General features: G+C 44.2%; 1 protein-coding gene and 1 long non-coding RNA gene across 2 annotated transcripts in view; one reads left to right on the forward strand and one right to left on the reverse strand.

The window, feature by feature from the left end:
- Positions 1-15,870, forward strand: part of znf609a (zinc finger protein 609a) — a 151,837-nt gene that overhangs the window by 121,776 nt on the left and 14,191 nt on the right. Inside the window, exon 3 of the mRNA XM_056281501.1 lies at positions 2,637-2,862. Coding sequence (XP_056137476.1) covers positions 2,637-2,862 — 226 coding nt within the window. The remainder of the gene's footprint in view (positions 1-2,636; positions 2,863-15,870) is intronic.
- LOC130113838 (uncharacterized) lies at positions 11,375-13,954 on the reverse strand. Its single transcript, XR_008810361.1, has 3 exons — positions 13,939-13,954; positions 13,609-13,766; positions 11,375-11,435 (listed from the first exon to the last, which is right to left on the reverse strand). It is a non-coding gene; the product is annotated as an uncharacterized LOC130113838 (long non-coding RNA).

Raw genomic sequence — 15,870 nt, forward strand, 5'->3', positions numbered from 1 at the left:
TAACCTGGTAGTCATTTCAAAATGTTACAAAATCGAGTTTCAACCAAATGCACTGTCACACAAACTATGTTTTCTGTGATTCGAGTGAAAAGGCATATGGTGCGGTTGTATACCTGCAAGGACACAATGAAAATGGGGAAATGATGAGAAACTTTGTAGCATCAAAGTCACGGGTTGCTCCTCTAAAGAAATTGTCTTTACCACGCTTGGAATTGATGGGCGCCTTGATTGGAGCAAGGTTAGGCAATAACCTGCTTAAGTCTCTGAACCTGGAAAAGAATCAGATAAGAATGTAGACAAACTCAATGATGTCCTTACATTGGGTATGTAGCACTCCACAAAAATGGAAGCCATTTGTGGCAAATCGAGTGACGGAATTCTAACAATTGACAAATCCAGAGACCTGGTCACACTGTGATGGAAAAGAGAATCCTGCAAATTTAACTACAACAGGCCAAAGTGTTGACAGTCTCATCCAGAATAAGATGTGGTGGAATGGACCTACCTTTCTATTGACTGCAGACTGCATAGAAAATACTGACATGGACAGTATTGCAGACGACGTAGACACTGAGCTTAGGACTTATGTTCCAGGTTGCAGTACGGCTTACTGGCACTGAGATAGTTGAACCACTGTTAGACCTAGACAGGTACAGTAGACTAAAAACAGTGTTTAGAGTAACTACATGGGTTAAGAGGTGCCTAGCTAATGCACGCTCGGGTCCAAAACTTCCACTTACCACTGAGGAGCTTGGTGCAGCTGAAATAACCAAGTAAAAGTAACTCAGGAACACAGTTTTAGCAAAGAAGTGAATCTGCTAAAATCCAGATGTGACGTCAACCAAGATTAAAAAATCAAAAGACTTTAAACCGTTCTTAGACAAGAATAGCCCCATTTGGGTAGAAGGGAGGTGTCAACAAGCCAATTTGAGTTTCAGAGAGTGACACCCTTTGGTGCTGCCCACAAAGGGCAGGTACTCAGAATTATTAGTTCAGTATCACCATGAAAAGGTCATGCATTCTGGAGTACAGGATACACTATATACAGATTTGAGCACATTGTCTAGTCTGTGAAAGACAGACGATGAAGCCAGCTCAGCAAGGTACCGCACCCTTACCGAGAAACAAAATTACTGAAGCTCTGCTGTTCAACGTTACCGGAGTAGACTTTGCAGGGGCTTTTATATACAACGGTCAGTCAAAAAAAGCACATGTTACGCTTTTCACATATGCCGTTACTAGAGCAGACAACTGAGAACTTTCTTTTGGCATTAAAGAGATTAATTGCGAGAAGAGGGCTTTGTAAAGTTATCTACTCAGACAATGCGAAGACATTTAAAAGAGCGGACGAGGATTTAAGGGAACTGTGGAAATCTATTAAGGAGTTCAAGCTGACAGAGTTTTTTACTGGAAGAGGAATAACGTGGAAATTTATTGCAGAACGATAAGCGTAGTGGGGCCGTTTCTGGGAAAGGCTTGTTAAATCAGTTGAGACATGCTTAAAAAAGGTCTTAAGTAAATCCTCCCTGAACTTTGAGGAGTTGACTACCATGCTTAGGGAGGTAGAGGCAGTGCTAAATTCCAGGCCCCTCTCGTATGTGCACTCTGGTGCTAATGAACCTCAGCCAATCACACTCAATCACTATCTGGTAGGGAACAGACTGACTTCTCTCCCAACAAAGACTGCGATACAGGAGACTCCACTGACCAAAACAGGGCAAAGATGGTCTGCAGGTGGACGTACAGACAGACTTTTGAACAGCCCGTGGAACTGCTGGTGTAAGGCCTATCTAATGGACTTAAAATCCGCTTAAAAATGTGAGACCCCTACACCCATTATGCTAAAGGTGGGAGACGTTCTTATTGGAGAGGACAATACGCCATGCCAAACCTGGAAATTAGGGAAGCTGTTTCCTGGGCGTGATGGACTTGTTCATTCATGCACTGTTCGTACTTCTACATGAAGTGTTTTGAGAAGACCTGTTCAACTTATATATCCTTTGGAGATAGTTGAATAGAGATGAGTAGTTATAACTGTTTAACGATGAGCTGTTATTAATCGGGTGGGAGGTTGTTGTGAATTAAATTGGTGAGTAAGTTAAAATTAATAAGCAAATAAGTTAATTAAAATATACTTATGTTCAACAAGCATATTTACATGAGAAATCCCTGCTGTATTATTATTTCATGATGCAGACTTTTATTTTGAAGCGCATCTCTGCCAGAATACTACTTCCTGTTTGATTAGCGCTTTGAGTGAGTGATTTCTGACGATGCAGTTAGAGAAGAAAAAACAAAGTTTGAATCGTTTGTGGTAAAACCTTGCTTTTATTTGCAACTGTAGAGTCAGTAAAGTGCTTTTGGAACGTTCAACACTAGTACATGAGGTCATTAATATCTTCCACTGCAATCTTAGCTACATGTTTACATTTTGTCCCAGACCCCTAAATTATTGTGATTGCCTGACCAGCATGTTGCTGGTTTGGCCTCAGTGCTCTAATGCCAAAATCTATAGCTAGTCCACTGGGTTCTTTCAGTGAGTGACGCATCTGATAAGCATGTGGACTTGCATCTGTTACAGTTATATCATCGAGTGTCTAAACCCCTTCTCTCCTCTCTGTCTTCCCCTTCCTCAGATGGAGTCCCCCGTCTCCACACCTGTGCCTCCTCCGCTGCACCTCTTGGCTCCTGTAGCCAACAGCGAGATCTCCTCTCCCTGTGAGCAGATTATGGTCCGCACACGCTCCGTGGCGGTCAACACAGCAGATGTGTCCCTAGCAACAGAACCGGAGTGCCTAGGACCCTGTGAGCCAGGCACCAGTGTCAACCTGGAGGGCATTGTCTGGCAGGAGACGGAAGACGGTAGGGCATGGCACTAGCATGCTCGCGCACACACACGCACGCACACACACAGGGATTATCTGTTTCAGACTAAAACATTATACTAAAACATCATAAACAATACAATATGGGCGGCACAGTGGCCCGGTGGTTAGCACTGTCTTCTCACTAGGGATGGGAAGATTCACCGATTTGCATCGGTACATCGGTATAAACATGTACGATGCGGTTGCATCGACGGCAAAAGTGTGCATCGGTTAAAAATCCGTATGGACTTGAGATGAACCGTATGTAAAATCTCTGCATCGATAAAAACCGACTCATATCTATTAAACTTCTAAACTGAACTTGTGCTGGTTTGCGTTCTCATCTCAACATCTGTCATTGGCCAATGCAGCCCAACTCTCGTCTCGCGCGACTTTGAGGCGGGGTAAGCCAACAGGCTTTCTTTGAAATCAGAAGCGGCAGAGACTCAGAGTGAAGGGTAGCACTAGTAGCCTAAGCATGGAGCAAGAAGAGATACACTCGCCGGTTTCGTACAAGTCTGGTGTTTGGAAACACTTCGGGTTTTACAAGCGTGATGGACAGGTGGAGAAATCCAATGCTATATGTAAAATGTGCAGTGCCGCGATTAAATATACATCGAGCACAACCAATTTAAGTTCTCATCTGAAGCGGCGACATGGCGTGAATGTGATAGAGAGGTCCCAATCCCCGTCAACTCTGTCGACTCCAGCTCTGGCTACCACTAGCGGTGGTGCTACTAAAACACCTGGTGAGCAAAGTAATATCCCAATTTTTTTCCACACACCACTGGCTAACAATTCGGTCCGATCGAAAACCATAACAGAAGCCATTTCATTCTTTATATGCAAAGACATCCAGCCTTACAGCGTAACAGAGGATGAGGGTTTCTAATACCTCCTCGAAGTCTTGGAGCCAAGGTATAGCATACCTGACAGGAACGTTTTCACTGACATGAAAATCCCTGCTCTATATGACAAAGTGAGGCGAGATATAGTCGACTCCATGAGCCGCACAAGGAGGGTTGCAATTACTGTTGATGGTTGGACTTCTTGCGCCACCGACTCCTATATCACTGTTACGGCACACTACGTAGATGATGAGTGGGACTTGCAGTCTCACGTCCTACAAACAAGAGTGTTTAACCAGTCTCACACAGGGAGTAACCTAGCAGCGTTACTGCAGGATGTCCTCCGCGAGTGGACCATCACAGATAAAAACCCAGCATTAGTAACGGACAACGCAAGGAATATGATAGTGGCCGGAGCTGGCGCAGAGCTAGACCCCCATGTGAGGTGCGTCGCGCACACATTAAATTTGGCTGCGCAAAAATCATTGAAGTTGGACAGGGTGTCTGAACTGTTAGTGAAGGTGAGGAAAGTGGTTACATATTTCCACAAAAGCCCACAAGCGACTGAAATTTTGCGGGATATACAGTCCCAGTTACACCTGCCCATTCCATAGTATGATATTCTTCTGCATCGCATCGTATCGCACTGTATCGCATTGTGTTAAATCAAATTGTACTGTATCGCACTGTATCGCAGTAAGTGGGAGAATCGTATCGTATCGCTGGTTGTTTCATATGAATCGTTAATGTATCGAATCGTTGGCAGTGTATCGAGATGCGTATCGTATCGCCTCGGTGATGAAGATTCACATCACTACTTCTCACAGCAAGAAGGTCTTGGGTTCCAGCCCCTGGGTTGTCCATCCTTGGGGGTCATCCCAGGTTGTCCTCTGTGTGGAGTTTGCATGTTCTCCCGGGTTTCTCCGGGTGCTCCGGTTTCCCCACCATCAAAAGAAACATGCATGTTAGGGTTAATACTCCTGTCTGTGCCCCTGAGCAAGACAATGGGAAAAGAACTGGAGTTGGTCCCCGGGCAGAGCATGAAGGCGGCAGCCCACTGCTCCTAGCTACACAGATCACAGCTAGGATGGGGGAATTTGCAGTAACTGAATTTCCCCAAGGGGATTAATAAATGTAACTTGATTATTAGAACTTATTTCTGTTTACTATGTTGTGCTTTCTCCACTTCTATAGTCCATTGTAGAGTGGCTTGATGCTATTGCTGTTTTTTGTTTTGACCCAGTTTATATAATTCTTATATTCCTGCTACCTTTGTTCACACACTTGACCATTGTCTCACATATCTAACACATTAATGCAGACCTTAAAGGCCTCTTACATGTTTTGTTCGTATTCTGTGGTTTCCATCTATTGGATTCATGGTTCTGCTATTGTAAAGGTTAATTTCCCTGACAGGGTTCAATAGAAGCATCTTATCCAGTACCGGGCCAAAACACTTCCTGGTCTAGGAATTTAGATGCGTATCTGGCTAAATGGGTATATTTAGTTTTAACATGCAAAACCACAGAATTCTCTCAGTAGTAAACTGTTAACCAGAGATGCTGGAACTATTATCTGGGCGGGGGTGCTGTACATGGGGGGGGGGTTAGTTTCAAATAAGACAACTGTACTTATTTAACTGAGCTTTATTTGCGCTCTCAACAGCAAGTGGCCACAGCCTACCGAACATTCCAACAAGTGCCTTTCACTAGCAGCGCGCCTTCCTCATAACCGGAGGGTTACCATAAAGACTGCAGTAGAAGTGACTAACAAAACAGGGTACCGTATTAACTGTATTATAGGCACCAACAAAAGTTAACTTAACAAACTTACCAATCTCCCCTCTTTTTTAAAAACAAAAACTGCAAGGATAATATTTCAGGAAAACAAAACAAATGCTCAGTTATCAACAGTCAGACTCAGTCATCTAGCTTCCATTGTCCATTATTCAGTGCCTTAAACAATACCAGGGAAGAGGCTCCCTTATTGGTCAGACAGTCTGCCAGCTGTTCCTTTGTAGCTGACCACAGAATACGATGAATCCTTTTGTTCTGGATAAGTTCTTTGATGCCACTTATTTCTAGTCTCAGTCGTTTCTCAGTCACTGACTTAGTGGACTTGATGGCATCCACAAGGAAGTAGTTGTCTGTTACATGACAGGTAGGGTGTGCTGTTGGACCTTTCCTGTGGTAAGTTCAGAGTAGAGGGAGGACAGAAATATGGCATTATCAATACCTTCAGCAAGGGCAAGTGTCTCTCCTGCCAGCGTGCTCCAGACCACTCTTCTGATCCTTTTTGATTGCCAGCAGATTGACGAGAATCTTCCTTCCTCGCCCATCAGCACGATGAGGTGTCCTCCTTGTGTTCCCCCATCTGGGAGGTTTCCCATGGAAGCGTCACTGAAAACAACAAACTTCAAAGAGTCCTCATTTCCTAAGTTCTGAAACTTTAGGGTGACACGTTCTGATTTCAGTTTTCTTACTACCTTATTTGCTTCATGCATGGTCTGTACAGTAGCATGTTTTAGATTGGCTGCAAGGGCGCATGTATCAAACATGATATCTGGCCTACTCTGTCTAGCCACCCATAGGAGTTGTCCTATCTTTGACCGTAGTTTGTCAGTCTCACACTCTGTGAGAAGAGCATCACGCTGCAACGCTCTTGATGAGTCTATGAGAATGGGCTGAAGATTCCTTATGTAGATCTCTTGTTGCATGTGCACTTCTCCATCTACTGTGGCTAGTTCCATCCCCACATAGCGAAAGTTGTCCTGTTCTTCACGTCCCACTTGGAGACTGTTTTGAGATGGGGAATGATTGTGGTGGCAAATTTGTGAGAGCCACCCCAGATAAAATCATCCACATGACAGGCAAGGACACCAGTCACATTACAATCTTCATCAACCCAGTAGAAAACAGGATCAACTTGTGACATTGTGGCCCCTGTTTTCAGCATCGTTGCTTTGACTCTGTTGTACCAGTAGAGTGATGCATCAGCGAGTCCATAGACACATTTTTTGAGCTTCCACAATGTTCCCTCACTTTTAGCCTCAGGAGGTGGGTGAACGTGGATGTCCCGAGACAGCTCCATTCCCTGAAGAAAAGCTGACTTGATGTCCATAGAGTTTAATGTCCACTTTTTCTGACATAGAGCTGACATGAGTAGTCTGAGGGACTCTGATGAGCATGTAGGTGAGTCCTTCTGTAGATCTTTAGTGTTGAATTCTTCAAAACCCCTAGCCACAAGATGCGCGTTGGGTATTATACCATCAGGGGTTTCTTTCAGTGTACACACCCATCTAGTGGACACATGCCTTTGACCCATATCTTTTACCTCCTCAAACACCCCATTATTCTTCCAGCTACTGATTCCACCTGTGACTTATACATTATTTCCCTGCATATCAGAGCATGGTTCTACACTATCCAGTGGATTAACCTGAAGATTGTCTACCTTAGTAAGATCAGCTGACCCCATAGTACCAGCGATGTCAGCTGGTTCTAAGTACTGTAGGTTGTACCAGTTTCTGTTATTTCCTGTAGCCTTTCCTGCTCGTCCCATCACTTTAGCTCTGTGAGACACACCTGTTACATTATCCACAAAGCTGATTGTTTGACCTGTTTTCAGCCCTAGGGAGGCTCCTACCCTTATGCCTGTCTGTTGATTATCTTTATGATTGTTACCCTCAGTGACATCTGTATCATTGTCTGTAACACCCCCAGCCTCACCGTCATTGTTCGTATCAACATCTATGTCAAAATCAGTACCAGGTATGTTCCCACTGTCATTGTTATCAACATCCACATCACTATCAGTAACAGGTACATTCATATTGCCCTCAATAACATTCTCCCCAGGGTGCTCTAGACCCTCACTAGCACCTACTTCACTCTTATCAACCTTCCTCAGCCTAGAATGATGAACCCTGACATAGGTCCCACCATGGCGTACAAAGATCACCACCCCATCTTGTCCTATCACGACTCCAGGACCTTTCCACTCAACACAGTCTGTCCTTTTGTAGAACACCTTTTACCCAGTTTCATACTTCTCATCTGTTGGACAAAGTTGCTTTCGTAGAGCTCTTCTGATTCTCTCTGAGCACTCTGCCTCTGTGAAAGCTTTCCTTGCTGCATGTAATGCTGTTATGTGCTGTCCCACCCATGCACTCATAGTAGTTCCCTCCAAAGCAGGTGGCTGATCCACTAACACAGAGGGAAGGTTCGGATTCTGTCCAAACACCAGCTGATGTGGGCTGAAGCCATGTACGTTCTGCATTGTATTCTTTGCCATGAGTGCCCAATCCAGTGCAGTTTTCCAGTCAACTCCGTTGTCAAGTTTTACCTTCAGCATTATCTCTGTGAGTGTTTGGTTATGGCGTTCCAGCAAGCCATTGCCCCATGGACTATAGCCAGCAGTCGTCTTTATCTCGATGTTGAAGTTCTCTGCCATGTCTCTTATTTCCTCATTGTTGAACTCGCCGCCATTGTCACTGAAGAGATGCTGCGGTGGACCGTGGACACTGATCCAGGAATGTACAAAGCATTTCACTATCACACTTGGTTTCTTTGAGGTCACAATGCCACCTGCACTGAAGCGTGTGAAGTGATCGATAATGTGCAGGTACCACACATTCAGTTCTAGCTCATGTAAATCTACTGCCACAGTCTCATTGTATCGGGAGGCCATGGGCAGACCAACAGCAGGGTTGGGCTTAGGCTTGCTGTACTTAAGACATATCTCACATTTTCCTACTATCTCTTCTAGAATAGCAGTGCTCTCATCATCAGTGTTTCCAGCATTTATCAGTAGCTTCTTCAGTTTGTCAGCTGATGCATGTCCGAATTGCTTGTGAAGTTTCAGTAAAGGTTTGTGTTTTTGTTCCTTAATCATATTCTCTGTGATGGCCAGGACCACATTCTCATATGTATCGCATGGGGACTCATCCATTATGTTCAGATAGTAGTGTCCTGAGGAGGTCATCTCCAGAGCTATCGGTTGCTGAAACATTATTGCTGTATCGTTCTCCAAGTTCAGCACAGCTCCTGCTCTCTTTAGCGACGTTTTACTCAGCAGTAAAGGGATGTCAGATGGGACCACTTCTGTTTCTATACAGCATTTTGTTTCTCCTATCTTGGCTGGTATCTTGACCTTTTTTTTTCGAATGTACAACTCGCCCATCCCCAAACTTGAAAGGCTTGCTACTCTCTGTGTTAAGTATTTTCTGTACTTCTATCTCATTTAGTCCCCCCACATAGTTATTCAGCCATTTTTCACCACAGACAGTCCTTGTGCACGCCATGTCAATGACAGCTGATCCCAGAGCCTCAACCATGAATATTTCCGTATCCGATTCCTTAGAAAACAGTGTTATATTACACTCATCAGGTTCTTCTATGCATTTATTTTCTTCTGTCATCTTTACATGTTCTTTCTTATGTGGGCAATCTTTCACCCAGTGGAATGTGCTTTGACAAATCCCACACTTTGTTCGTCTTCCGTACTTATCAAGTGGATTTGTGCCTGCGAGTGGTCCTCTAGCTTGCACACTTTGGGCTCGTGGCTGCGGTTTTCTTTGATCTGTGTAGTAGGCTGCATCCTTACTCACGTTAATGGCTCCCGCCTTCTGCTAATGTTTTTCTCCGAATATGCGTTTCAATGCTGACTTCATATCATCAAAAGTGTGCTTACCACATGCAGTCAATGCCAGTTGCTTGTCTTTCACATCAAGACCTGCTGTATCCAGTATTTAAACGCCAAAACAACATTGGGCAGAACCATCTCGAATTTACGGATCCTGTTGTATTTCTGTTCAAAATCAACAATAAAATCCACCATCGAGACGCCATTTTCCCTCGATATTCGATCAAACTCAGAATAGGCTTCGTAGGCCCGGTCCTTCTCTTTTCTCAAAAAAACCTTGTCAAGTTCCCCGATCAAAGTGGTCATTCCATCATCCTTAATTAGATCATCCACATTTATTCCTAAAGCAGTATCCCTCGCTCTACCTGTCAACGATAGAGCCACAGCCAACGCTTGCTTTTTCTTGTCCAAGTTCGTCAACCGTCTCCATATTTCCACTTCATTTTTCCAGTTTTTATACGGCTTCTTTTCATCAAATCCAGGAGGCTGTCTGAAGTCATTCGAGGCAGCCATCCTCTGCTACCAATTATTAGTTTCAAATAAGACAACTGTACTTATTTAACTGAGCTTTATTTGCACTCTCAACAGCAAGTGGCCACAGCCTATCGAACATTTCAACAAGTGCCTTTCACTAGCAGCGCGCCTTCCTCATAACCGGAGGGTTACCGTAAAGACTGCAGTAAAAGTGACTAACAAAACAGGGTACCGTATTAACTGTATTACGGGGGGGGGGGCATGGACTACTTCACCTCTCACGCCGTTATCACTTCTTTTGTGGTGCCCCAGCAGCCCCACCGTGGACAGCGCTGTCCAACACAACAGTGCTGATTAGACTGAGCTCTTAATGACCCCAACCCAATGCTTTAATTTCCAATAATTTGAGAAGTATACACTATTAAGAAAATTAGAAAGTAAGATTTAAACGTTCACAAATCATCTTTATAAGACAATAAAAATGGTTTATATCAAAGAGGCATAGTCTATGTCACACGTGCCTGTATCAGACATGAAACCTTAAAGGGAAATTTCGCCGGTTTTTATGTGGCTGCCCCAATCGGTGTTGAGTGCAGATATAGTCTACTGAAGCAATAAATTCCTCAGCGTGTGCTATATTGACCAAGAAATCACAGTTCTCCTGGTTGCAGAGCTGTGCCAGCAGTGCCTACGTGTACCAGGATGCATTGCGCGTGAACTTCTGACCCCCCCCCCAACCCCAAATCCTTCCAAAGCCTGCCCAACTCATGGAGGCAGGTTTTTCTTGCAGTTCTGTGTACAAAGAACGGCGTCTTAAAATCTTCACTCTTCAATCAGAAAACTGAAAACAACATAAATTGAATTGCATTAGTATTATTGACAACAAACATGCCTGCTCATTGTATCGTGCCTGAATGCGACCACTACAGAAAGAAGAGACAGGAGGGGGTAAGCGTAAGCTACCATGTTGAGCGGTGCAAATGGCTCAGAGTGATAAAAATCCCCAAATATGACGAGAACGCACCGACATCAGTGCTGGGAAAACTTGGAGTATGCTCTTTGCATTTTGCAACAGATGACTACAATGGGAAAGATATGTCAACGATGCAAAACTGGTATACATTTATACTACATTTGTACTGCATTTTTCTATATAGTTATAGTAGTATAATGCACATATTTTTTATTTTTCTTATAATTTCGCTTATGCTGGCGTCTGGGTGGTATAGTGCTCTATTCCGTTGCATACCAACACGGGGATCGCCAGATGGAATCCCCATGTTACCTCCGGCTTGGTTGGGCGTCACCACAGGCACAATTGGCTGTGTCTGCGGGTGGGAAGCCGGATGTGGGTATGTGTCCTGGTCGCTGCACTTAGCGCCTCCTCTGGTCGGTTGGGGCGCCTGTTCTGGGGGGAATAGCGTGATCCTCCCACACGCTATGCCCCCCTGGCGAAACTCCTCACTGTCAGGTGAAAAGTGGCAGGCGACTCCTCTTGTATCAGAGGAGGCATGTGGTAGACTACAGCCCTCCCTGGAATGGCAGAAGGGGTGGAGCAGAGATCGGGATGGCTCAGAAAAGTGGGGTAATTGGCCGGATACAACTGAGGAGAAAAATGAGGAAAAATTGATCCATTCATAATCTGAACCACTTATCCTGCTCTCAGGGTTTTGCGGGGATGCTGGAGCCTGTCCCAGCAGTCATTGTGCAGCAGGCAGGGAGACACCCTGGACAGGCTGCCAGTCCATTACAGCACCGACACACACATTCACACCTGGGGACAATTTAGTATGGCCGATTCCAGCTCAACATGATCTACAAAGAAAAAGGAAAATACAAAAAAATAAAATATATATATTTTATCTTTATATATATTTTCTCTTCTAGAATGTCAGCAAATGTAGCTTGACCCAATTTCACCCCAAGGATCTGAAGTATTTCTGATTCTGATTATGTTGGTAGTTTTTCTTAGCCATGCAAAACCGGGACTAGTCACTGAGTTTGAAATGGGTGCTCTTCAAAACCTCTTCAGGCAGTCATGCCAGGCTGCAGACAGATCTAGTCACCTTTGAAATAACTCATCTCACCCATGGAGAGAACACTAGCATCTGCTGAAACTTTTTCAGAAATATAATAAACATTTTGTATTATGCATTGATATTTCATCCTTTTTTTGGTCTCTATAAATTTTTTACTAAATGACTAGTTTTAAAAAAGTGCATAACATGTTTTATTCAATTGTCTTGTTTCCATAACAGAGTTTTTAAAGCACTTAGTCCTTCTCACTTAGAAAACCCACCGAAAGGCAACAGCTTTCCCATTCTGCCACAACTGGTTTATTTTTAACCATATACCACCACCACCCCCACCACCCCTCAAAAAAATCTACTTGGCCCTGTTTTGGAAGAAAATGCACTGCATCTTGCCTCAGAAGTGAACAATCTCTGCATAAGCCAGCAGGTGTGGTGTTGCATGCATCCTGCAGCCAACTCTGAAAACAACCAACTAGAATTTCTATATAGTAAATATAGAAAACAACTTTATTCAAACCAACCCATGTTACAATGTGTTATTCCGTTTTCAAATAAATATTTGGCATATTGCACATCATACTTTGACAAGGCAAAGTCCAGATCAGTCCCAACAAGCTTCAAGATAAATGTGTCCATTGTTAGCTGCACTGAAGTTTAGCAGCATTATTACACAAAGGCCTGCACATCACGTGGTAAAAGCTCATCTGGTGCTTCGTCCACTCGAGCATGCCCTCTGTACTGACCGGTGGGGGGAGGATATTTGGCTCTGATACAGTGTACGACACAGGCAGGCAAGACAATGCAGTCCCTTCTGCCAAGTTTCTCCCCTTGTAGCACCCACTCAAAAAAAATAAAATAAAAAAAATGACAAGCCGCCAGATGATTTGAGTACAGAGCAAAAGACAGGAAAGAAGGTGGTTATTCATCAGGAAGCTACAAGTACTGCTCGTGTACTGTAACATCAGCAGCTATTCACAGAAAGTTGAATCAGTTCATCTGGACAGAGTTTCATTACTCATCTAAGAGACTCTGTCAGTCTCAGCTGACTGTGAGTGTCCCCAACCTTATAAACAGCACATTTCCATAGTGACCAAAACCGTTGTGAGGCAACTGTGCTGGTTTTGGTCTTTAACACAGTGGTCATTGTGATTGCAAGTTACCTAAGTAAAGACAACAAATAACGTCAGAGTGATGACACGCTGGTCAACTTTTTACCCGACATGATTGGGGAATGTGCTCGCAACAGGAAGTTTAGTGAGACGTGGGAAAATATACTGTAGAATTTATCCGGGTAACAACAGGTTGCCCGCAGTTTGGAGAAGCAGGCAGGAGGTTAGACAGGGTTAGCAAGCAATGTACTTCTGTGGAAGGGGCCAAAAACAAAATGTATTTTAGCCGCCTAAAAAAAGGCCCACATAAAAAGTTAATATCAGTTTAAGCGTCTGCTATATTTAGATTATTTTCACTGCTTTACCTTGCCGTCAGACAGCCCCTTTCTTCTTTTTTTTTGGCACTACATTTTCTCATATGTGGAGCTTCCATATTCCTACGCATAAGCGCAGCTGTGCCGTGCACTGTATTACACCGCCCGCAGATCAGCTGTTTGGTTCAGAAAGTGCTGTTGCGAGATCAGACTGAAATTAAATGTCACTTTTCTAAAGATTTCAAAAATGGTGTGTGCTTTTCTGGGATGCTTAAACAAACAAACAAACAAACAAGTGTACAGAGACTGTTCTCACGTACCTGCCGCAGGATGGCCACTGGACAAGTTGGCATTTCTGGGCGTCTGTTGAAATCATGCAGTGAAGAGCTGGCAGAGGCCTGGTGTCCTATCTCCCAGAAGTCTCTGGACTTGCATATTGTTCCCCCCATCTTGAAAAATTCCATTATTATTCCTGTTCCTAAAAAAGGATGTTGTAAGTAACAGCAACAACAAACTTTATTTATATAGTACATTTCATACATAGGCAACACAATGTGCTTTACGTAACATGGCAATACAATCGAAACGCTCTTAAAAGTGCAAATGCCGGTGGGCGTGCGGGTGGTGTAGCGGTTTATTCCGTTGCCTACCAACACGGGGATCCCGGTTTGAATCCCTGTGTTACCTCATCTCATGTTGCTTTTGCTCAACCCACTGGTATCCATCATCACAAATGTTTTGATTAGAAGTTTACTGATCGTTTAAATGATGTGGTGCGTGAGGTTTATGTATTCCTGCTGACACGTGATGAATGCGGTCCTAACTGGTTAGGTAACGCATTCACATGACGCTACCAGTGTAGTCACATGTGCCTCTGACCCTTCTACGAGTGTGGTTTGGGTGATTGGATTCTCAGTCTGTCTTGGATCCATTCACACCTGTATTTTTAGCTGTTCCCGTTCACCCGATCACCCGAAGTGCAATGCCAGGAAGGAAAAGGGCTTTAGAGAGCAGAGGGTAGGGCTAAGGGCACTGCTCTGAGTTTATATCGGAATAAATTCTCTGGCTGGCACATTAAGACCTCAAACACGGCCTTACTGAATGGTCGGAGGTCAGCGGCATCGCAGCTATGATAAGCCAGCTTGAGGGGCTTTGTGCCCTACTCAGTTATATTCTCTTTATTTTCTGGGTTCTCTTTACAGCCTCATCGACCCACTAGTTTAATGTGCTCTGTGAGAACAGCGGTCTTGACCCGGCAGTCAAACCAGTGGACTAACCGAGATGCTCCAGCTCTCCTGAACTTAATGCCAATTTTCTCCAACCGTTGGCTGGGGTCCGTAGAACACTCTGCACCCAAACAGTGAGCTGCTTGATGGAATTACTGGTTAAATAAAATACTGAATAGCTGGGTGTCACCTTACAGAACCAAATACAGCATCTGGAGTGGGCTAATTTGCTTGCACGCCCAGTGTGTCTAGCCAAGAAGCTGTTTGACTGTGGAACATGACCCTCGGTCACAGCGCCCCCTGGGTAATAGGATCAACATTACATGTTTCTCATTACCATGTGTGGAAACACGGCCGGCATATTTTGGCTTCCGCATGATGTTACTGTGGATCTGACCATCTCAGGTTCAGCTCTGGACAGTGACCCAGGCCATGCTGAGCCAGAGGTGTTCCTTGGGGTTAAGTGAATGGTGGTGTGAGGTGATGCCATCCGCATGTTAGTGGTTGAATGTAATAGTGCAGTTTCAAAACCTAAGGCTCTTTAGTGTCTATTTCTGCACACACACGTGCATGCAAACAAACGCCCACATAGTTTAAGTGTGGGTCTAAGATGCTGAAGTGACAAACTGAAAGTGACAGACAGCTCTGTCAGCATCCCCCCCTCCACCCATAAACTTCTCATAGCCGTCTATTAATGTAGTCTTTCTGTGTGTGTGGGTGCGTGAGAGAGAGAGGAAGACCATGTCATGTTTGCAAAATAAATATGCATGTGAGACAAACTGTTAACTAAAGTGTGCAACTCTTTATTGACATACATGTTACACCTCTCTAGGATTAAAACTAAATTCAACTGGACGTTTTAATGAAGTACTTCATGAGATGAGAGGGAAAGCATGCCGGACTTTCTATGGCATAAAAAATATATACAAACAGAAATACCAATTCGAATTTGGTTGAAATTAATTGAGTGTGGCATTGAACCAATTACACTCTATGACAAGGAGCTGTGGGGTTCACTTACAAGACAAGACTTTACTTAATAGAATAAACACCCCGTTGAGACCCTGCATGCAGAGTTCTACAAGATTCTCCTACATTCATTCATTCATTCATTCAGCCATCCATTATCCAAACCGCTTATCCTGCTCTCAGGGTTGCGGGCATGCTGGAGCCTATCCCAGATGTCATTGGGTGGCAGGTAGGAAGACACCCTGGAAAGGCCCCCAGTCCATCGCAGGACCGACACACACACATTCACACCCAGGGACAATTTAGTACGGCTGATTCACCTGACCTACATGTCTTTGGACTGTAGGAGGAAACCGGAGCACCCGGAGGAAACCCACGCAGACACTG

This window comes from Lampris incognitus, chromosome 6, assembly GCF_029633865.1.
Source record: "Lampris incognitus isolate fLamInc1 chromosome 6, fLamInc1.hap2, whole genome shotgun sequence".
NCBI classification, from domain to species: Eukaryota; Metazoa; Chordata; class Actinopteri; order Lampriformes; family Lampridae; genus Lampris; species Lampris incognitus.